This window comes from Athene noctua, chromosome 5 (assembly GCF_965140245.1).
Source record: "Athene noctua chromosome 5, bAthNoc1.hap1.1, whole genome shotgun sequence".
Lineage (NCBI taxonomy): Eukaryota > Metazoa > Chordata > Aves > Strigiformes > Strigidae > Athene > Athene noctua.
The window spans coordinates 52012990-52034125 of NC_134041.1; the positions used below are offsets into that span (position 1 = coordinate 52012990).

The 21136-nt window shown below is 55.3% G+C and overlaps 2 protein-coding genes across 4 annotated transcripts in view; both read left to right on the top strand.

The window, feature by feature from the left end:
• ARMH3 (armadillo like helical domain containing 3) overlaps positions 1-7741 on the top strand; it is a 135786-nt gene extending 128045 nt beyond the window's left edge. The window contains exon 26 of the mRNA XM_074907584.1: positions 5354-7741. Within this exon, the coding sequence (XP_074763685.1) occupies positions 5354-5446 (93 nt within the window). The 3' untranslated portion in view covers positions 5447-7741. The remainder of the gene's footprint in view (positions 1-5353) is intronic.
• A 7985-nt stretch (positions 7742-15726) lies between these two features.
• Positions 15727-21136, top strand: part of KCNIP2 (potassium voltage-gated channel interacting protein 2) — a 46838-nt gene continuing 41428 nt past the window's right edge. For all 3 annotated transcript variants that reach the window (XM_074907585.1, XM_074907586.1, XM_074907587.1), the window contains exon 1: positions 15727-15999. In XM_074907585.1, the coding sequence (XP_074763686.1) occupies positions 15927-15999 (73 nt within the window). In that variant the 5' untranslated portion in view covers positions 15727-15926. The remainder of the gene's footprint in view (positions 16000-21136) is intronic.

Genomic DNA, 21136 nt, shown 5'->3' on the forward strand with positions numbered 1-21136 from the left:
AAATAATTTGAGTTGGTAGTTACATTCTTCAGCAAGCCAGCTTACTCACCCTGTTCACAACATTTTTTTGTCCGACAGCTGCATCACCAGGGAGGCAGTGTTTTTGTAGTGGCTGGTATCTGAGGGGAGCCTGGTTTTCCTCACTTTTGAATCATTACAGCTTCAGCAAAGGGAGAGATCTCTAACTCTGGCAGCTTTCTCCACCAGTTTGAGAGCTGATTCCCTCTCCCAGCTCTGTCCTTGCTGATTGATGAGTAATTGATGCCTGCCCACTCTGTCACGAGTCTGCATGAGTTTGGGAATGTTATGCCTCTTTCTGTCTAGTCTGCTCCAGAGCAAGCATGCCTGAACTGGTTTTGCTTCCTTCTACAGAATGCTCTTTAATGTTTTTTTGGGTCATTCTAGCACTGCCATTGAGTAGTATATGGGCAAAACCACTTGCAGTCACTTTCATGTCATTTCTCTGTGCTCTTTTGTGCCTGTTTTTGTCTCTCTGACCTGCTGTTTGATACCATATCTGGAATACATGCAAAGAAATTTGGCCATAGCCTTCCTGTGATACAGGCTTCTCCTATTACTGTACCCTGGAAATAAGATGCATTCATGTTTTTGTTGTCATCTGTTCTGTCCCAAGGGCTCCTGCCCTCCTCAGCCAGCATCTCCTTCCCTAGCCTCTTGGCCACATGACTGCTCTGCTTCCTGCATGCCCCACTTTCCACTTGGCCTGGCAGAAGCTCAGGTTGATCATGCCAATTGATTAAAATGACATTCTCAGTCCTAAGATGATCACAGCTACAAAACACTTCAGCTAAAATTTTTTTTCTTGCTAGCCCAATTTTTTCTTTCAAAATCCCAATTTTGTATCGTTTAAGAATCTGTTTAGCATAACCAGTCTCTCCTCAGTTTCTTTCTGAAAATTGCCTGTCCAGGTACACTTGGGACCCTCTCCTCAAGAGCATATGAAAGCCTGAATAATTATTATCTAAATGTGCTGATTTGACCCAGTTGTGAATCTGTTTAATCCACATTTCTCTAGATGCCCTGAGAATTGGGACCCTATTAAATGTTCTTTACTCACAGCTAGAGAAAATCCCCTGCATTCCATTAAGCTGTTCCCTCAACACAGCAGGAAATCAACCTGATATGTTATGATTTGTCTTCAGCAAACCCAGCTGGCCTCCCATCCTCCACACTGTTTTTTCCTCTAGGTGCACCGTAACTGTTGGCTTTGTTAATTGTTTGAACAACTCATCAAAAAGGCCCTAGTCTGCCCTGTCCTCCCCATTTCCTCTTCAAACCAGGTAGTTAGAAGCCTCACAAAAAGGGAACCAAGTCTTTACTTCGGCTTCTGTCGCTGGTCTAATGTTGAATAATATCCCCCTACCCAACGCATTGTGTTTAACTGCTGAGGCTTGCAGGATTGCATGGAGGGGGCAGAGTGAAGTTGCTGCAATATTCTTTGTGGACTCTGCCAAAGGAGCAGGGCTGGTGGTGAACTACAGGTTTCCAGTATGGTTTCCAAACTCATGCTGGTCCCATCAGGTCTTCCTGAACAGGATCTGTTTGCAAATAATTCTTTCCAGATTCTGCCTGGTCGTCTTGTCTTTATGTGTGTGATTGCATTACAGCAAATCCTTCTTGGTGGGGAATGACATGCAGGAGCCATTTTCCTTTTCAGTTGCCTTTTCATCTCTCTGTGCACCCATTAAGTGGGTGAGCAGAAACTTCCCCAAGCCGTTCTCTTGGCTCCTTTATGCTTAGAAATCTTGTTCTCACTCCTTTGAGGTGCTCTGCTAATGCACTGCTTCACTTCTCTGGCTTTGCCTCAGTGCTGCTCTTTCTTGCTAATCCCAAAGAAAAATCTGCTTTCTTCTCCCATTCCATTTTCAAAGAAGCTTTCAAAGGCCTGCGATACTGCAGCCACATTGTGGTGGAAGGTGATGTGCAGAGTCAACTGGGTTTTCTGGCCTGTTGTGCTGCCTTTGAGGGGCTAGAGGAAGGAAGTTAGGAAGTTTTGTAACACTTTTTATTTCTTTTCCTTTGAACCCTCAGGGATGTCATTTGAGGCCTGTGCTGCTTTGATAGAATGAATGGTGTGGATGTGAGCTTTTGAACCCTCACATTGCAGCTGGAGGAAGTATGGAAAGAGATTCAGCATCTTTCCAAAACATTCACTGTTTCTGCAGTTGGATAGGCTTCAGCGTAGTCTCAAAATAGTCTGATTAAGGATTGATTTCTGCAGGGGAAATTACACTAATTTGACTTTTAATTAGATGTAGTAGTCAGTGTAAACCTCCCTCCCATTGTACAAATTTTTGAAGAGCTGCTTGTTGATTTGAAATAGGTTTAATTGATGGGACTTGCTGAGAAATAGGAGTGTCTGTACAGTGTTGTACACGTCCAGCTGTAATGACACAAAACTAGAACTGAATGTTTTCCTCACGTGGTTAATCCCACCTTTTCATCCATTCTTTCATTTGCTCATTGTTCTCCAGGTGATGTCAGCATTTTGTGTTTCCCATTTCTTCAAAGTCTGTGGGTTAAATGCGATCCAAGCTGCTAATAGGGAAAAACAACTTTAAAAAGATCTTCTGGCCCTAGTGTGCTCCAGCATGCTCCATATAGATGCAAGAGAGGACACATGCTCTGCTTTTACTTTCTTGCAGAATTAATTTTAAAGCTCTGAGCTTACTTTGAGGCTGGTTTTGGCCCTTGTATAAGCCACTCCAGATAGTTCTGGTAGCTTCCAGGCTGGCATCCAGGCCTGGGCTGCCCACTGCACCACCAGCTAGGAGGAGTCTTGGAGCGTAGCCTCATGGACTGAGCAGCTCAGCCAGACTGCAGGAAGCTTCTGAAGTTTATCCTTGTTACAGGCTGACACCTCCCTGTGTCACTGTCTGGTCTTCCAACCCCAAAAAGGAGATGAGCTCTGGCTCCCTGTGCTGAGCCCCGGAGCTGGAGATAACTTGATTTAACTGTAATTTGAGCTATTCTTACCTTTTAAGCTGCTTGGCTCAGAGCTGCCTGCTTTCTCACAGCACAAGAAATGCTGGGCACAGATTTTTAAAAACGTCAGAGTCATCTTGTGTGTTGTTATCATGCCCACTCCTCTCCCCAACTTGTGTTAAAGCAGATCTAAGTCCATCTTGATCAAAGTTTGTGTCTAAGCTCTTCTTGAAACCTGAAAGTGTCTTTAAGTGAAATCAGCTCTGCACTGGCCCCAGCTGATCTACTCCACTGCTTCACAACCCATAGGTTTAAAAGTATTTTCTCTTTTTCTGTGTAAATCTTCTTTGTCTTAAATTAAGCTGAGTATTCTTGCCCCATCCCAGGGGAGCCAGAGAAATATTACTCACTGTTCTCTTTCTGACCTCATTTTACATATTGGAGAGTGTTTGCTCTATTCCTCCTAAACCTCTGCAAACTAAATAGGCTTAATTTCTTGTGCTCTACCTCATAGCTACAATTTCTGTTAAGCCCAATGTTCTCATGACCTGCCAGTCTGGCCACCTGTTCTGGGCTTGTAGAGGCTGCTGCTGCATCCTTCTTGGAGACCTTGATGTGTGTGCAAGTTGGGCATCTCCTACTGCTGGTACCTGGCCCCTGGCAGCAGTTTCTGGCCTCAATTTCTGCTTGTTCCTTCTGTTGCTGGGACCCGATCTAGTCAGAATAAGGATGCTGGCTTACACTACATGTGACATCTGCCCCTTTTCTGCAGGCAGTGACATTCTCCAGGCCAGAGAACTCTCCACATCTGTTTAGCCACGTTGTTTCCCTCTTGTCAGAACTGACTGGATCGCTGTGGTGTGGAGCACTCTGTAGGACTGGGAGCAAATCCTGTCCGTGGGCCTGCTGTCTCCTGGCAGGGAGATGGCCCAGTGCAAACCCAGCGTTCTGGAGACCACTTGCAGTGGTGTTTAACATAGGCTATAACCTGTGGTTATCTTACAAGACATGATCCCAAACTATTTCAGTATGGACTAAGTCAAAAGACATCCATCAAAGAGAGGTGAGGGGCATGCTCCAAGGAAACGAAGATGCATGGGTTATCTGCCAAGCATCCTGATAAAGGAGAGTTTGTGGTTTCTGCAGATGCCGTAAAACTTAAATATTCTGTCTGTGCGTAGACAGCTTTGCTAGCTTGCTCGGGTTGTTCAGGTCTGTGCAATGGGGCTCACTGGGGTTCATTTCATGGCTTTCTCTGGTAACCTTCTATGTTTTGGTTTGCTTCTTGTTCTTACGCATTCTTCCTTTTGGGGAGCTTTCTGCCTTTCCCTTCTTTTTTTCTCACAAGGGCAGCAAGTGGAACCCTCAGCAGTATAAACACTGTTAACTTTCTCTTCCAGCCCTGCAGTGTTGGATTCCTTGTTCTGCTTCTATATAATTCATCCCCCAGTGTTTTTAAAAAGCACAAACCACTAACCAGGTCAGCAACAACCTTATTATCACAGGCTCTGACTCTCTGGGAACTGTAATCCCGTTGTTTGGATGAGCTTGTGTCAGTTTTGCTTTCTGTCACTGCTGCACAGTCGCTGACACAGATGATGTTTGACTTTGTTTTCTTGTTGCTGAGTGCAGCTGAGACTGAGCCCAGTCTGGGGCCTGCGTGTTCGGCCAAGGAGTCTGCAGGCATGAAGGGGGAAGGGAAGCTGCTGCGCAACAGGGCTGCCCAGCTCTTCTTCACAGACTCTGTGGGTGACCAGAAGTCCAGGCGTCATTGAGGGATAAAGGTGTCTCCTCATCAGAGACAGCTAGTGAGCAGCTTCAAGTGTGAGGCACTCGGCACAAAATACACACAGCTGGCTCTGAAGCCATGGGTTTCTGCCAGCTTGGGTGATAATTTGTGTTTACAACACAGTAGCATGGCCTCTGTCCTTTCCTTGACTCCATATCTTCGTCTCTGCCAGTTCTGGAGCAGGATAGAGGCCATGGCACTGCATTCATTCAGGAGAATGCTGTCTGGCACTCCAGTGGGCAGCGGTAGAAAATGCTCTTCCAGTTGCAGCGTGGAAGTGCTCACGTTCCCCATCACTTTGTCCCAGAACAGGAAACACATCATAGCTCAGGCATCCAAACAGAGCATCCTCTCCCATCCCTGCCTCATTTGGAATTTACTCTCCTTGCTTGGATGTCATTATAGACGTTTCTGTTATTCCAGGAGCAGTTAATCCTCAGGGATTTCTTGCTAAACTGGACCCTCAGTGAGAGCTGGCTGCAGCAAGTTCTCTGGGGCTATAACAGCATGCAAAACTGTTTCATCCTGAACCTGGAAGTCTGCAGTGTCAAAGCTGCCATGCTCATGGGGAGCCAGGAAGAGTCCCTTTGCTAAAACGTCTTGTTTTGTCTCTGTCAGGTTCGGTCCATCAGCATCAATGTGAGGAAGAACCTTGCTTTCAACACGCTGAGCCAGGAGCTGCTACTGAAGGAATTCTCTACGATCTCTTGAAGCAGGGATGCTGCTGCTGCACAGGGCTGCCCAGAGACGGGCCTGTCTGGGCAGGGACACTACAGATCTGCAGCTGGTCGCCCCTTGCCTTCCACCTGCAGAAGGGACTGCATTTGTTTTAGGGGAGAGCCTTGCTGCTGTGTGTTTGATCCCAAGGCATGTGTTTCAACAGGACTGGGGCTGAGGAGAGGTGATCGGTGTGTTGAGGAGGAGGAAGCAATTTTGTGAGGTGCCATGAGGGTGGGCAGCTGTTTCTGTGACATAGAAATGGGAGATTCCTTCCACAGCCTCAGGGAAAATGCACTGAAAACCTTTGTAGCAGAGCTGGGGAGAGCTCACAACCAAAATAATAAAACCAGTCCAGCTGTGTGAGACAGTTCTGGGTTGAGATTGCTCGCCTGCTCTACAGGTGAGGGCTGTTCTTTTCTGTCAGGCTGCATCAACCTGTCCTCCCACAATGTAGGCCAAATCCACTACCATCCCACTGGGAATGGCTTTGGGGTATGAAACCGTTTTCCCAAGGAGCAGGCCCTGCTCACTGCTGGCTCCTGATGTCAGAAGGTGTCACTTGAACCAAGCCATCACATTACTGGAGAAGGAGAAATTTTGCCTCCAAGGCTGCTGGCTTACATGGCCCAGTCTGAGCCAGTATGCAGAACATGTGTCATCAAACAGAGCACTTTGTAACTGGAGACCAGCTCTGCTTGGGGTCATTGTTGCTTCCAGTAGTCCAGCCCGTCTCTGCTGTTTCTAAGGTTGAGCAACATTTTTAGATATTCCATTTTCATGGGGCAAAAGACAGACTGACTCCATCTCCCCACTCCTCTTACTGCCCATCAGAGACTGCACTGTGACAATCCTCCTCTTCCTCACAGGAATGTCTGCCTTGCACATGTTTGCAAGTGCCTGGTGAGCTTCACAAACTACGAAGTCCCTGGTTCCTCCCTTGTGTGTAGCACGCAATTAAAATGCAGCTGAAGAAGTAGTTACTTCACTTTCTCACTTGCCCCCCTGTCTTCACCAAGCAACGTGCAGCAACAGCCTGCTGAGAACTTCCTAAGGAAGAGCTCCAGATGATGCTCAGGGGCACAGGCAGACCCTTCTGCTCCAGAGCCAGTGTTTCAGAGGTGCCCAGGTCTGGCAGAGCCTATTCCGAGTGCTGCATCAGGCTGCCAACTCAGGAATATGCAGCATAAACACCCATTCCCTGCTTGTGCATTTTTGGCTCCCAGCAGTGATGTTGGGACCTGTCCTGACTTGGTTGATTGAAGCACAGAAGTTATTTACATCCCAGATCCACTTTTTTTTTTTTTTTCCCCTAGAAAATTGTTCTTTGAAAAAAAAGTGCCTAGTCCCACTCTTAGCCTCATAGGTTAGTGTGAGTGATGTGAATGTCATGCTCATTTACTACCATTTTTAGGCAAGGCTTATTCATGCCAATGTGTTAATTGCGTTAGTGTTTCATCTTTACCTGCCACAAGTATGGGAAACTGCAAGCTGTGTCCTTGGCCACCCACTGGGCACAGCACCCAGTGAAGACCGTATATTTTCCTTTCCTCCTGACAGGATGCTTTGCCTCAGCACGGAATTGTCTGGCTTTTCTCAGCTAAGCCAGACACTTATTTGCTGTCCTGCCATGCAAGTGTGTGGGAATGTATACATGTCAGAGGGACAGTGCTTGGGAGAGCATGCAGGATCCATAAAATCACTCTGAGAGCAGGCCAGGTCACATAGAAGGAGGCAGCTTCTCCAGTGGCGAATGAGTAAAGATGCATCAGCAGCACTGTTGTCTGTATGTATGGGGAGCTCTTGCTAAATGATCTCGCCTCTGAGGGGGGGAGTTTCTTATAAAGGGGGCTTGAGTTCCTTCCTTGAGGTGCAGCCCCAGCATCGTTGCTGTCAGAGCATTGAGTCACCCAGCTGTCCACATGCCTCCTTGTCTCTGATCCCACTTAGGCTGAGACTAGACAGATAGATGAGAGAGTTGGGGATGAGTCTGCCTCAGCAGTCTCCGGGATTTTCAGCTTTTCACTGTGGGCTCAACTGTCAAAGGTCTCGTTTCCCCTGGGGCGCTCCCTCGCTGGGATGAGCTGAGGAACCCAGACTGTGATCAGCTCCTGAGGCCAGCCCTCATCCCAGGCTGAGCTGGGGAAGACTGACACACATCCTCTTGTCACGCTGTCACCAAACCAAGCACTGTAAATGGATGTACATACAAACTTAGAGCTCAATAAATAGCAGAGCCCTGCCTGCCAGAGTGTGCAGTTTGTCCTTACAGAGGGGAGAGTGGGGTTGTTACGGGGTTGGCCCTGTCACCGTTTGGTGGCACACTGGCTGCAGCACGGCAGTCGCCCTTGGGCGCTTCCTACCTGTGCAGAGGGAGGTTGTGGTGCCGCTCAGTGATGCCTCCTCCTTGGTCTGAGCTGCAGGTACCAGCCTGTAGGCAGCAGCCCTCCGCCTCTTACGCACCCCTGGGGCTGCCATGGAGGAAAACACAAGCAAGACCGAGGGATGCAGAGGTGTATCTGCACGATACGATGCTCTCTGCTGCTGGTGTCAGCAAACTCCTGCTCATAGATTCTGTTGCAGATTTGCGTGTTTTGTTAAAACACCCTACTACTACTTGGGTTTTGAGGCCAGCTTGAACTGAGCAGTCATTTAACTCTAACATTTGACTTGAGGATGTGGCTGATAGCCCCAAACTTGCTCGTATCTGATCTCAGCAGTTGAGTGTGTATTTTATAATATCTAATTCATAACCCAGTCTATTATTGGAAGAGCTGTTTTTGAGGCTTGGGGAGTTTGGGGAGAAATCAGATTGCTGCCTTTAAATTAGGCAGCCGCTGCAGGGAGACAAATATTTTACAAAATAATGACCAAATTCTAGAGGAGAAAAATTGAGTTTGAGCTAAACTTTGGAGGGAGTTATTAAAAATTGATTTGTAAGTGCCACTGTGATTTTTGGTATCATCCCTTCTTCCTTAGCTCTTACAGGTCCTATTTTTCATGCAGACTCATGAGAGAGGCAGCTCCTCAGGAGCTGAGTCTCCCCTGCCTGGGTTGTCAGAGGGGGCACCGTGCCTTGGGCACAGGGTACTGATGGCAGGCTGGGGGGGGTTGATTGCTCCTTGGGGGTGCCAGGAGCAGGTGGTAACAGACAGCTGAGTCTCATGTACGGTGGCCGGAGGGTAGAGTGCACCTTTGCCCCTCTGCTTTATTTGGTTTGCAAGCCTCTTCGTCCTCTTCCTTGTCATGGCTGTTACTGCTGTGATCCCACCCATGTGGCGTGGGGGCCATATCTCTGTAGGATTGAGCTGCCCTCCATGTGAGCACGTCCTGGTGCCCCTTGGGGTGCTTTTCTCTCCCTGCCACGCTCTTCCCCTGCTCCAGGGTCCTGCCAGCCTGTTGCACAGTGGGTATCGGGAGGAGAAGCTTGCTGTCCTGCAGACAGCTATCTCCTCGCCAGCTTACGCAGGGGCTCAGCCCCGCTGTGCTCCGTCTGCCTCCCCACGCTTCCCACCCGGGATGGAGCCACTATCCTGCCCAGCTCCCGGCCCAGCACCGGGTGGGCAGAGGCAGATGCTGTTACCCCTGCCAAGTCACGGCTGCCATCCTGTGTGTTGGGGCTGGTGCGCAGCCAGCCGTCTGCGCTAAGATTTACAGCTGGCTCTTGGCACTTGCAAGCAGCTCTCCATCTCAGTGTCAGCACCAATGCCTCATGGATATTTATTCTCATCTCCTGTCTTCTGTGCCCTGTTTTCTTGTCTGGTACTTACTGGGATGAGCAGGGTCATACTGGACGGCAGTTTGACCCGTGGAGATGATGGGAGGTTTTTTGACAGATGAACTGTTGCAGTAACCTTAAAGGAAGGGGGTAAAGCCCAGCTTTGGGAACTGCAGACATTCAAAGGGGCCAGGATAAGATGGGCTTTTCCCCTAGTGGAAGCTAATTAATGCCGTTGCTGATGCTTTCAGGGGGAGGGCAGACAGAAAAGTATATCATGGATGAAAGTCTGGGCCATGATACTCTAGAAGGGCTGTTGCAAGGCCTGTGGGATCTGGCCTTCTCTGGGACTGCTGCTGGGACTCTTGTGCTGGTCAGAGCCCCAGTTATCCCCAGTGCTGCATGGTGTGGGTGAGCTCAGGGGGACACTGATCAAACAGAGGGGTGATCCCAAATAAATGGGACAGGCACTATCTCTGGATGCTTTTCTTTCTAAAGCATTTTCAGGGTACCCTTGGCAGATGCTCAGGGCTGCAGGCCTCAGATCTGTCCCACAGTGGCTGTCACCTCTCAGGGTTGTGACTGACTGCAAAGGGAGATGCTCAGGATAGGGCTCCCCCCTGCCTCTGCCCCACAGCTGCCCACACATTACTCAAGACCTTGCTTGTGCAGAGATGAGCCGCTGCCTCTCCTTGCTAGAATGGAGCTCCCCTGCAGCCCCCATCATCCCAGCATGTCCCAGAGCGCCAGGACAAACGAGGGTCCCTTCTCCCAGCTTGGCAGCTGCTGGAGCACGGGCCAGGCCATGCTCCATGGCCTCCACTCTCCCGCGCTGTCCCTTCAGGGATAATTGAATCATGTGGCTGGAAATTGAATCCAATTGAATAGATTAAATGAGCCGGGCTTGCCGCTCACTGCAGCGCAGCTCAGAGCCTTGCCAGGCTGCTGCCAGAGGCTGGGAGCTCCCGGGAGTCCCGTGGGGGCAGGAAGGGGCTGGGGAGGCTGCGGGGAGATGGATGCCCGCTGGGCTGGGCTGGGCTGGGCTGGTTCTCCAGCTGTGCTTTGACAGATGAACACTCATCCATTTCTCCATTTCTTCATGCAGCCAAGCTGGGTCCCAAGGCCCACAGGTCATGCTGCTACAGGTGTGCACAGGTTGGGGTTTGCTCGTTTCCTCTCCAAAGCAATTAGTGACTAATTAGCTGGAGTCCAGCTCCTCCAGAGTTCAACCAGGGCCCTCCTGGTAGCATACGGGGGGTGAGGATGCTCTAATGACCTGTGGTTGTGCCCTGCTCAGCAGCTCCAAGCCAGTTGCTCTCCCAGCCTACAGCAAGTCACCCCAGCCCCTGCACCCTCCTTTCGGCCTCTCTGCTGTGGCCATTGCCTGGCCAGGGGGATGGGATGGGCAACAGGGAGCAGTGAGCTGAGACCACAGTCACAGCATGGACATCCCCTCCCACAGAGGTGAGCTCAGGCACAGGGCCTTGCCCTGGCAGGGCAGGAGGACACATGTCTGCAGCATGGACTCACGACAGAGATTTTCATAGCAGACCTGAGCTGCTGAAAGGGCCCTTGATGTGGTATCCAGCATGGTGTAAGTGAAGGTTGGAAATAGTATCTGTTTCCACTTTAAATAAAAGCTGAGTCCACAGGCACTAAGCACACAAACACTTACAGGCTGTTTTATAATGCTGGGAGGGCTTGTGAGACTTGGGGTACCTCCTGAGTCCAGGAATGCTCCAGTCCAGTCTCTGTTCTCTAAAACAAGTGCTTTTCTTCACCCAGATTTTGCATCTGTCATACAGAAGTGGCAGAGAAACATTCAGGGTTGGTACAAAGCCCCCACGCAGCAGTGGGGCCATGCTGGGGAGTCCCTCCTTGCTGGAGGCATTGGCAGAGGCAGATGACCAGCTTTCAAGGATTCAGAGTGTGATGCAAAGTCCGTTCTCCCTCCTGCACACCCAGATTTCTCCCACCTGCTGGTTTGCATTTGACAAAGGAGTTTCCCTTTCTCCTGCAGCATCCCTGCTTACAAGGCTCACGCAGCAGCTTGCAGGCATCTGTTCCTCCTCTAGCTTTGCAAGATCTTCAGCAGCTGAAATTCCCCTGCCAGAACTGAATCTCCCAGAGGCTCCCACCTACCCGTGTGTCCCTTCAGGGTGGGTTTGCAGAGATGGGAGTTGTCTGCCCCAGCTGCCTGTGTCCCAGGACCTCCTAGTCTGCTGTAGCTGCTCCCCAAGTCCTCAGGACCCCAGGTCTGCAGAGACCGAGAGGCTCATCTAAGGCCTCATGCCACCCAGATCCATTTCCTCTGTGGTTGTAATAAATACTGTGCTTTATTTACGAGTGCGGCCATTTTCTCTGCCTGGAGCCGCCCCCCCCCCCCCCCTTCCCCCAGCCACTGCAGGCCACAAGCATTCCTCCTCTGGGCGGGGGGCTCCCTGGGCCCTGGGAGGGGAATAGCCCCTGGAGCTAAGATGCTCATCTCCAGCTAAGGCTGCTGTTTGCTGGCATTTTTGCCAGAGGTGAAGCCAGCTTCGGGACCTCCCGTTTCTGTCCTCTGCTCCCAGAACCAGCCCCTGGGTGCTGCATCCCGTGTCCCAGCCTGGGAACTGCTTGGGAGCCCTCACTGCCGAGGGAGCAGGGCTGTTCCTCGCTGCCGAGTGTAAGTCTGAGCCCAGAGGCACCAGGCGACCACAGCCAAAATAAGATTAATGGCATCTGCTGAGACCATATCCTGAGGACTGCTATTGATGACCACAGCTTCAAAATACACTTAACAGTGGATAAAGCACCGTGATTTAGAGCACTCGGCAATTACATCTCTGTTTGGAATTTCATAAAGATAGGATCAGGCTCCCAAGTCCCACTGTCTGCTTTTCTGATAGAATTAATAAGAATGGAGGTATGCAATTACGCAACACACGGGCTGGTAGGGCAGATCGATGCCTTGTGGTTACCTAATGAAGTGTTAAATTGCATCTTTCCCTCTCCCTGTCCCCCTCTAACAGCCACAGTGGGCTGTTTGCAGAGGTCTTGCAGGACTCGTGCCTGGGGGATAGCTCCCCATACCCCTCTACCCCAGCCCAGTGGGGTGTGGACCCCAGCGCTCCTGCCTCCTTTCCAGGCTATTTTTGCTTTTGTGGATGGGAGCAGTTTGGGATCGTCTTGGGCTCTGTGTCAAGCCTGGGGTTTTCAGCCGGGCTCCGAGGGGACACGTCAGCAGCAGCTGAGAGCAGGCTGCTGCCCCTAGAGTGGGTGTCCCAGTGGGGAGCTGGGGCATGGATGAGCCAAAAGGATTGGCCCCATATTGCAGGGTGGGTGCCCTGGAGAGGAACAGGGATGGGTGTGGGTAGGCTCAGCTCTGTCCAGCCTGGGTCTGGATGAGGCTGGTGGCAGCCTGGCAGAGCTCTGCCTGCAGCCAGGCTCTGCATCCAGCTCTCTGGGCATCACCGGAGCATCCCCAAACTCGTCCCCTTCCCCAGTTACTCCCAACAAGGGTGTGCTGGCCACACACTGACCTGGGGACAAACAAGCCCCCTGGACAGTGTGGCCTCGCGTGCGCCTCCCGGCCCCTCTTGCCCTGGCTCAGAGCCGTTGCTGGCTGTGGCTCCGCTGCCTGGGGAGCAGCGTTAATCCTGTGCAGATGTCCGTTATCGAAGCGCCGCTGCCGCTGACAGGGTGACGGATAGGCCACTTAGGGAACGTGCCTCGCGCCCAGGCTGATGCCAACAGGTGATTTCCATCACAGTGAGGGTGGATGGGTGATCACGGGGACACCCTGTCTCCAAGAGACATGCAGCCCAGAGTGCACTTCAGGGTGCAGCACCCCTTGTGTCCCCAGATTGACTCCTTCCTCATGCCTCCCACCTGCCACCCTGTCCTCCCTCCCCATCCCACCCCGCTGCTGGCTGTGCCAAGCCCTGGGGCTGGGTTATGTGTCCCTGTTTCCCCCTTGGCTCTCTGCTGCTCTCCCAGAGATTTGCTCAGGGATTTGGGTGCTTCCACAGGACCCCTGCCCACCCCAGCAGGCTGAATCCAGCCACCTGCCTTTCTTCCACACTTCCCTGGCCCCAGGCATTGGGGTACGGGCTTCACGGTGAGCTGTGCCTCATTTGCTGTGGAGCCTGTGCCACTTCTTGCCCTGCTGGGGCATGGCCCTCCCTCTCAGTTACCCTTTGTAACAGGGATCTGGACTCATAGAAGCTGCCAGAGCTCTTCCCATCCTCTGAAAACAGTTAATCCAGTAGCACCTGCAGCAGCATAGCCCTACCTGTGGATGGCTCCTGCCCACCCCAGACGTGCTGATTGCTTTTGTGGTTGATGTGGCCAGTGGCAGCGGGGCTGTGCAGGGCACGAGAGCATTGATTAAAGCCTTGGACGCTGCTTAGGTGATCTTCCTCAGCCCGGCTCAGCCCTTCTGCATCTGCTGCACGTCCTGGTCAGATGTGCCACCAAGGGTGCTCTCTGCACTCCGGTGTGACATTGCCACCGTGTCCGTCCCTGGCCAGATGTGTTTACCAAGGTATCTCTGCACACAGTGCACCTGCAGCAGGGCCTGTTTGGGCAGGTGGGCAGGCAGGAACCAGTCTCATTCCTGCAGCAGAAAGCTGCTGCTCCCACCCTGGTGTCCTGCAGACCCCTGGCTCCCAGCGCCCGGTGGAACATTTAGGGGAGGACGTTGCATTTTTCCCGAGCAGAGGAAGGCTCAAAGGCTGTGAATCCTGGCAGGATGCCCAGCCCTCGTGTCTGCTAAGGAGAGGAGCCGTGACCAGCGAGCAAGTGAGCTGTGTCCCCCGTTTTCTACACTGCGGGGGGATGGGCTGTGTCAGCCTGGCCCTGGGGCTGCCCCATCCTACCCCACGGTACCCACCAACCCACCCAACTTTCCCCCCTCTCCCCAGTCTGGCGGAGCATCTCTCACTTGCCTGCAGGAACAGGAGCACTTAGCTGGGATAAAAATAGCCATGTTTGTCTCCCGATGGACCGGGGATGGCAGAAGGTGAAAACTTCCCCCATGCAGCTCTGCTGGCCCTGCCACATCCGCAGCGGGACGGACCGGCAGGATGTTGGAGATGGGGCAGGTTCGCCTGGCATCGCTTACGCAGCCCCCCTGACCGCCCAAATCTACCTCCCTCGGACACTGCTGGTCCCCAGGGGCTGCCAAGAGGATGTGGCTGAAGATGCAATGGAGAGGATGAAGGAAAGAGAACGTGGAGGGCAAGGAGCAGCAGGATGGAGAAGCCCAGTGGCACAGGGGTTCCCTGGGCTGGCCAGACTCTGGCTAAGCAGAGGGGCATCGCCAGGGCTGTCCCGGGTGTTTTTCTCCATCTGGGCTGCACACATGGGCTCTGTGGATGTGGCCGGGCCACAGGGAGGGCCAGGGGAATGTGTTTAGTTCTCTGAGCATTTCTCTACTGCGTTTTCCTTGCTAAATGGCTCTTATTTTTAGATCCAGGCAGTTGCTAAGCATCGCTGCCTCGCTAAGGCGGCTTCTTTCATGGCTTGACACCAAAGCACGCTGACAACACGCTGCCGCGTGAGCGTGGCCCTCCCTCCGCGCTGCTCTGGATTCCGTTTCTGCCCCGCAGCTCCAAGGGCCAGGAGGGACGAGCTGGGCACCAGGACTGGGACCCGATGCTTTGCCTCCCCTCCGGCTCTCGATCCCCTTTGTCTGTTTGCATAGATCATAGGATGAAGGGAGGAGAGGTGGGAAACGTCGGGAGCTGGGTGGCCCCCAAGATGCGCCCGGGACCCCTGGCACCGTATGAACAGTCAGTGTGCGGGCAGTGGCATGACAAAAGCCCGTGGCTTTGCCCATGTCAGGGATTGTCCAGGATATTTTGCATCCCCTGTGATGGCATTGTGCACAGGTGGCAGCAAATAACCGTGGGCATCAGCACCTGGAAGCCCCCCCAAGGCGTGCCGCTCTTCACCCGCACTCTGCTGCAGCAGATGGGGAAAAATCCTGCTAAAGGCTCCAACCCTGCATGGGAAACCTGTGCTCGGGGTGGGGGGGCGACGGGGAGACCCGCTCCTGTGCTTGTCTGCAAGCCGGCAGACCTGGGCCACCCTCCCCACACCTCTGCTGCGTTCCTCAGCCGCTGCCCGTCCCCTCCACCCCTGACCGATTTCCCACCCAGCTTCTCCCCGAGGCGAGGATGCAGCAGCCCCCCTGGACTGCGCAGGACTGGGGTCCCCCTTCCTCTGTAGCTCCCAAGGCACGGCCCAGCGTGGGCACCGACACGCGGGGCTTGGGGAGCCCTCGCTCGCCCGCAGCGGGGTGTGGGGGTCTGCGCCCCTCCTGCTGCCCCGTGCCTTCTCCATCCCTGCTCGGTCCCTGACCGCCGGGGCTCCCCTAAACCGCCGGAGCCCCCACCTCTGTGCAGCCAGGAGCGGCTCCCTCCCTGCTCTGCCCCGGAGCGCAGCCCCCCGCCCCGCCGTGCCTCAGTTTCCCCGCGGCGGCGCGGCGCAGGGCGGCGGGGCCGGGCCGGCGGCTCCCGGGAGGAGGCGGGGAAGGGCGGGAGGGAGGGGGCGGCCGTGCCCAGCCCCGGCGGCGGCGGGGAACGGGGCGGCTGCGCGCTCCTGCCTGCCGTACCGAGCCGCACCGAGCCGAGCTCCCCGGCACCGCCGGCCCCTTCCTGCTGCCGCGGGCGGCGGGGCGGGGGGAGGCGGCGGGCGCGGGCCCCCCCCTGCCCGGCGGCGGAGCCCGTGCGCCCCGTCGCGGTTTCCCCCGCCGCTCGGCGGGGCGGGAAGATGCGGAGCAAGGGCAGGAAGGAGAGCCTGTCCGACTCCCGCGACCTGGACGGCTCCTACGACCAGCTCACGGGTGAGTGCCGCCCGCCGGGGAAGGTGCAGCAACCGCTCGGGAACACGGCACGGGGGCGGCCCCGGGCACCCCGACCCGGCCCCGGGCACCCCGGCCCTCCCCGCTTCCAGACCCGGCTGAGCCCCGGCCCCCTGCCCGCCCCGCTTCGCCGCACGCCTTGCCCGGGGAAGGGGGGGCGGGGGCCGCGACTCCGGCGCTGGAGCAGGGGGACAGTCCCGGGCCCGGAGAGGGGGGATGCTCGGGGGATGGTGGGGTGTTAGGGTCGGTCCCAGCCGGGCAGAGGTTGCCCCGAGGCAGGTTTGTAGGGAAAAGGCTCCCCGCCGGGCGGTGGGATGCTTGAATCCCTTTTGGCTGCCCCCAAGCTCACCTTCCCTCACTGCTGCTCCCAAGCCCCTCGGAACACCAGGGCTTGGCACTGGACTCTCTCCACCATGCCATGGACCCCCCGCTGCACTCTGGGGTGGCACAGCAGCACCCCGGCCGCAGGTTCCCTCTGGGAATGGAGAGGCTCACCCTGCTCAGCAAACCCCAGCAATGTCACAGAGCCTGGTGTCTTCTCTGCCTGTCACCTGGTGTCCCTTAGAGCAACTCCAGAGATGCTCTGCCCCCAGGATGGGGTGGCTGCAGGACAGTGAGGCCAAATGTGACCCATCTGTGACTCTATTGCATCCCCCTCCATCCTTTGTCCCAGCAGGGAATTGCCTGGCATCCCTCATCCCACCACAACATCCATCCGTCCATCCCACCTCGTCCCCCACTGTCCGATAGCAAAGCAGCTGGGCTGGGGCTGGCAACATCCCTCCTTCCCCACGTGCTCTCCACGGATCAGGCCAAATCCCATCCCCTTTCAGGGCCTCCCTCACAGCAGCTGTGAAATGGGACAGGGGTTCCCACCTGCCTCCCAGGAGCCATGAGGGAGCCAAACCTGTCTGTAGCCGGTAGGTTGGGTGCTCTCGTGCCGCAGGCACCGGGGTGTGTGCAGAGGTGGCTCCCCTGAGTCCCAGTGATGCTTTTCCTGCCGCGGTCTGGTGTGGATTTCAGGCTTTGCTCTGGAGTTTCAAGGAGGTGGCGGTAGCAGGGCACGACCCCTGCTCTGCTTTGCCGAGCAGCCCCACGCGTGGGAAATGCTGCTTGCTGCCTGCCCAAACGTGCTGCAGGGAAGATATTTTTGAGCTGTGTAGGAACTTGGAACCCACACACAACTTTTGGTTTCTCCGGTAACTTTAAAATGTCCATATGGATTTAAATCAAACGGAGGTTAAAAATAAATTCCAGTCTCTCCAAGGCTGAGACCTTTTATGCCTGGGCTTACCACAGAGCCGGCAGTGCAGCGGGAACCTGGGCAGAGGGGAGCTGCTGTGTCAGCCCCTGCCCGCGGGGACAGGGCTGCTGGGAAGCCTCTGGGGAATAAGACTAGAAATATCCGCCCCATTTCTCAGCGTGGGAAGCAGAGGCCCCGGGAGGTCATGTCACTCATTTGCCGTCCCTGACCGGCCAGGGCAGAGTCGGTGTAACACCAGCTACCCAGGGAGGGAGCTGGTCGCGGCAGCACCGATTTCCCCCGTGTTGGCTGAACACGCAGAAGCCGTCCCTCCCCGTGGAGGGAAAGTTGTTTTTCTCCCAGAATGAGTGTGGAAGTGATGCAGCAGGAGGAGAGGGGATGCAGCCTTAGCTCCAGGGAGGCTTTAATAGATCAAGCCCCTGCCTGCTAACCTGGCCCAGGGTGTCACACTTCTTCTGGGATGTGTTGAGGAGCTGGGACCCCCATGGGGCCGTAGCAAAGCCCCAGGGTGGAGCTGGCAGTGCCAGTGTGGGCTTAGTCTCTCCCTGCAGTTGGGAGGGTCCCTGCCAGCACGCAGTGTTTGATAGCTCAGCCCTGCTTGGGGACAAGCACAGGCAGTTTGGGGTGTTGCTGCAGCCTTGGGGACCTCCATCTGTCAGGGTCCGTCAGGGTCTGGGGGACATCTGTCATACAAGAGCTGTTAACTGAAAGAGATGATGTCTGGCGATGCAAGAGCCCCACAGCAGCTCCAGTGATCACTGGTGTGCATGAGGACAGCAGTCAGTCCGGCTGCCTCCCCATCGCTCCCCAAAAACAGGGCTGCGGGCAATGAGACACCCATCTATGCATGCCCAGGGAAGGGTTAGCAATACCCCCTTCCAAAGGAGGGAAGCAGGACTCCCAGCTGTGCTCAGGGTGGGAACACCCCACACCTTTCCCAGCAGCATACTGATTTTAAAATTTAAAGAGCTGCTGAAAACGGGTGTGCAGTGGCAGCCCCCCCTCCTCATAGCATCTGCAGCAATGCCCAGCCATTCTGGGTCCCCGGCCAGAGCAGCCGTGGGCTGTGCAGGCGTGTGGCACGTGGACGTGTGTGTGAGAGGCGAGAGTGCCTGAGTGAATGAAAGCGGCCTGTGTGTGAGCGGCGGGGAGAGCAGGCACAGGCTCCCTGTGCTGGGGGGCACGGGCCGGCTGTGCTGGGGCCAGCTGGGATGGACTCTGCCCGCGCCTGGCCCCGCTGTGGCGGCATGGGGCGAGGGCAGGCACCGGCCATGCCCAGCTGCTGAGCCTGGGGCTAGGCGCCTGCCTGGGTGTTAAGAAGAGAAATGTTTAGGTTACGCCACTAGGAAATTAAACCGGTCCATTTGTGGGGTATTTAGATGACGCTAGCAAGAAGTAAAAGCCGTCCATAAATTACATTATTCCTCCAGCCCTCTAATGACATGAGTGATTAGCGTGCAAGCAGAGCCCGGAGCTAGTGTCTTGGGACTGCTCGGGACATGGCCCTGCGTGAGGGAGAAATGGGAGCCCAGAGCTGCTTTGCCCCAAGGAGCACAGGTACTGTGTCCCTGGCCCCAAACCCTGGCAGCACAAGAGGCGAGGGGGGGCTTGGAGGCAGCTTTCCTTTCTGCCTGCTGCTCCACAGGGGTGTGTGGGCAGCAGGAATGCCCCAGCCCCAGCTTGGGGGCAGGGGTGGGTGGCCCAGGGCCCCATCTCACTCTGAAGGACAAGCCTGTCCCAGCCGTGGTGTGTCCTGCGAGCGGGGTGGCATGGACCAGCACAGGGTCAACACCCAGTCAGGCTTTGAGTGGGTCAGACCCCCTAGCTGCATTTTGGAAGGATGAGGGATTCACCTTTGGGGCTGTTTGTCCCCCAGAAGGGGTTAGGAGGCTCACTTTTCACCCCTGCTTTCTCCCTCCGTTTGCTCCACCCCAAAGGCAGCCGCAGCGTTTGCAGTGGGTGAGCAATTGCTATAGAGACCATCTGCAGAGCTTTGGGATCCTCCTGCCTCCCAAGGCACGGCTGAGGGATGGGGACTCCCTAACTCTTAGCACTTTTAGCAGCCCACCCAGTGAGAGGAAAACCGTAGGTACCAGTGCAGCATCTGGCTGAGCTCTCCGCCCTACCTGGAGGGAGGGTGTTTCAGAGGCATCTCTCCTGGTGGAAGTAAGAAAGGAGAGATGGGGCTGATCTGTCCCCCACAGACATGACAAAGGGAGGATGGGTCAGTGGGGTTGGCAGGACGGCAGCAAGAGACAGGCTCTGGTGTCAACCACGGTGTAAAGCTGAAGAGCCATGCCCCAGCGATGCATCTGCCGCAGGCGGGTTCCAGGTGATGGGCAGATCTAGGGCTGCGCCAGGGGCTTATTCTGCTGCTGGCAAACCCAGCGGCTCCATCGTGGCTGCTCGCAGTCTGTGATCAGCCAGGCAGATGGAAAATCTCTGTGAGCTTGCTGTAGTGTACGATTTCCACCTCCAAGGGGGATAGTTTATTTCCCAGGATGTGGAGGGGGTGTCAGTGCTAGCCTGTCCCAAATAATAGTGTGTGTAAGGGAAGAACTGGGATTTGCAGCTGGAGGATGTTGTGACAGTGTGTGAGGGAGCGCAGGAGGCAGGCAGGGGCTGTCTGGGCACCGGGCTGTGAGCATGTGTGGCAGGTTGTGTGCCATGCCTGTGGCTGCCTGCTGGGGTGGATTCTGGGGAGGGGGACGGGGATGGAGACACTGCCCAAGACCGTGGCAGCACCCCACCCATACCCAGAACAAAGCTCCTTTTCTCACCTAGTTGCTTCCTCAAGCAGCACAGGAACACCCCTGGGTGCACGGCTGCCTCACTCTGCTCTGCCCACACGGGTCTGGCAGGGCCGGCCACCTGCATCCCTGTGGCCAGCAACGCGTGTGGGTCATCCTCTCCTCCTAGAGCAGCCCCCAAGGAGGGGTGACACACACTAGTGTCCTTCCCCTGGGGGATGCGGCCTGTGGGAACTGAGCGTGCCGCCTGTCCCCCTGCTCCCCCGCTAACTTGCCTCCTCCACACTGCCGCTGCTGCCCCACGCGTCCCCCCTCCACTTGCTGCTTCTGCTCCTGCTGCCCACGGCCCAGTGGTGAGGCTGGGCTGGAAGCTGAGCTGACCCTTGAGCCAGGTCCCCAAGCTCCCCAGGAGGCCCCCAGTCAGGGTGGGGTAGGGTGGGCAAAGGGCTCCCACTCATGTGCTGGGGCGGGGGTTCCCATGGGGTCTCCTCTGTGCCAAACGGATGCTGCACCTTCCCGGGGTGATGGGAGCATTGCCTGACTCTGCCTCATCTCTGTCTGCTGTCTCCCTCTCTCTGGCATCTGTACCCCTCTCCCTCTTCCCTCTTTGTTGTCCTGGCTTGCCTGCAGCCCTTCGATGCCAATGAATCCCCTCTCACAGGGCATTGTGGCCTCTCCTGACCAGAGGCTGAGATCCTGGCAGTGAGGAGGTGGGATGCTGCTCTGAGCCCACGCCCGGGCAGAGCCGCATGCGGGGCAGGGGGCACAGGGACGATGCTACTGGGAACTGCTGCCTGCGGGCAGGTTGGGTTATGCAGGTGGAAAGGCCAGAGCTGAGGTTTTGGCATCTCCTGCTGCATCCCTGCAGGCAGAGGCAGGTCGGAGCCCACAGGGAATTGGTGGCACAGGATTAATTGACAGGAAGTTCGTGGGTTTGGTCGGGGCGGTTAAACAGCTGATTTCTGCAGATGCTGATGCATAATTCATGGCCTGTCGCAACTTCGGCCAAGGTGCACAGCTCCTGCTGCACAGGGCGGGTGATGCATGGCCAGGGAGGGGTTTGCTCTTTCACCATCTCTGTGTTTGGGCATGAAGAGGAGTTTTT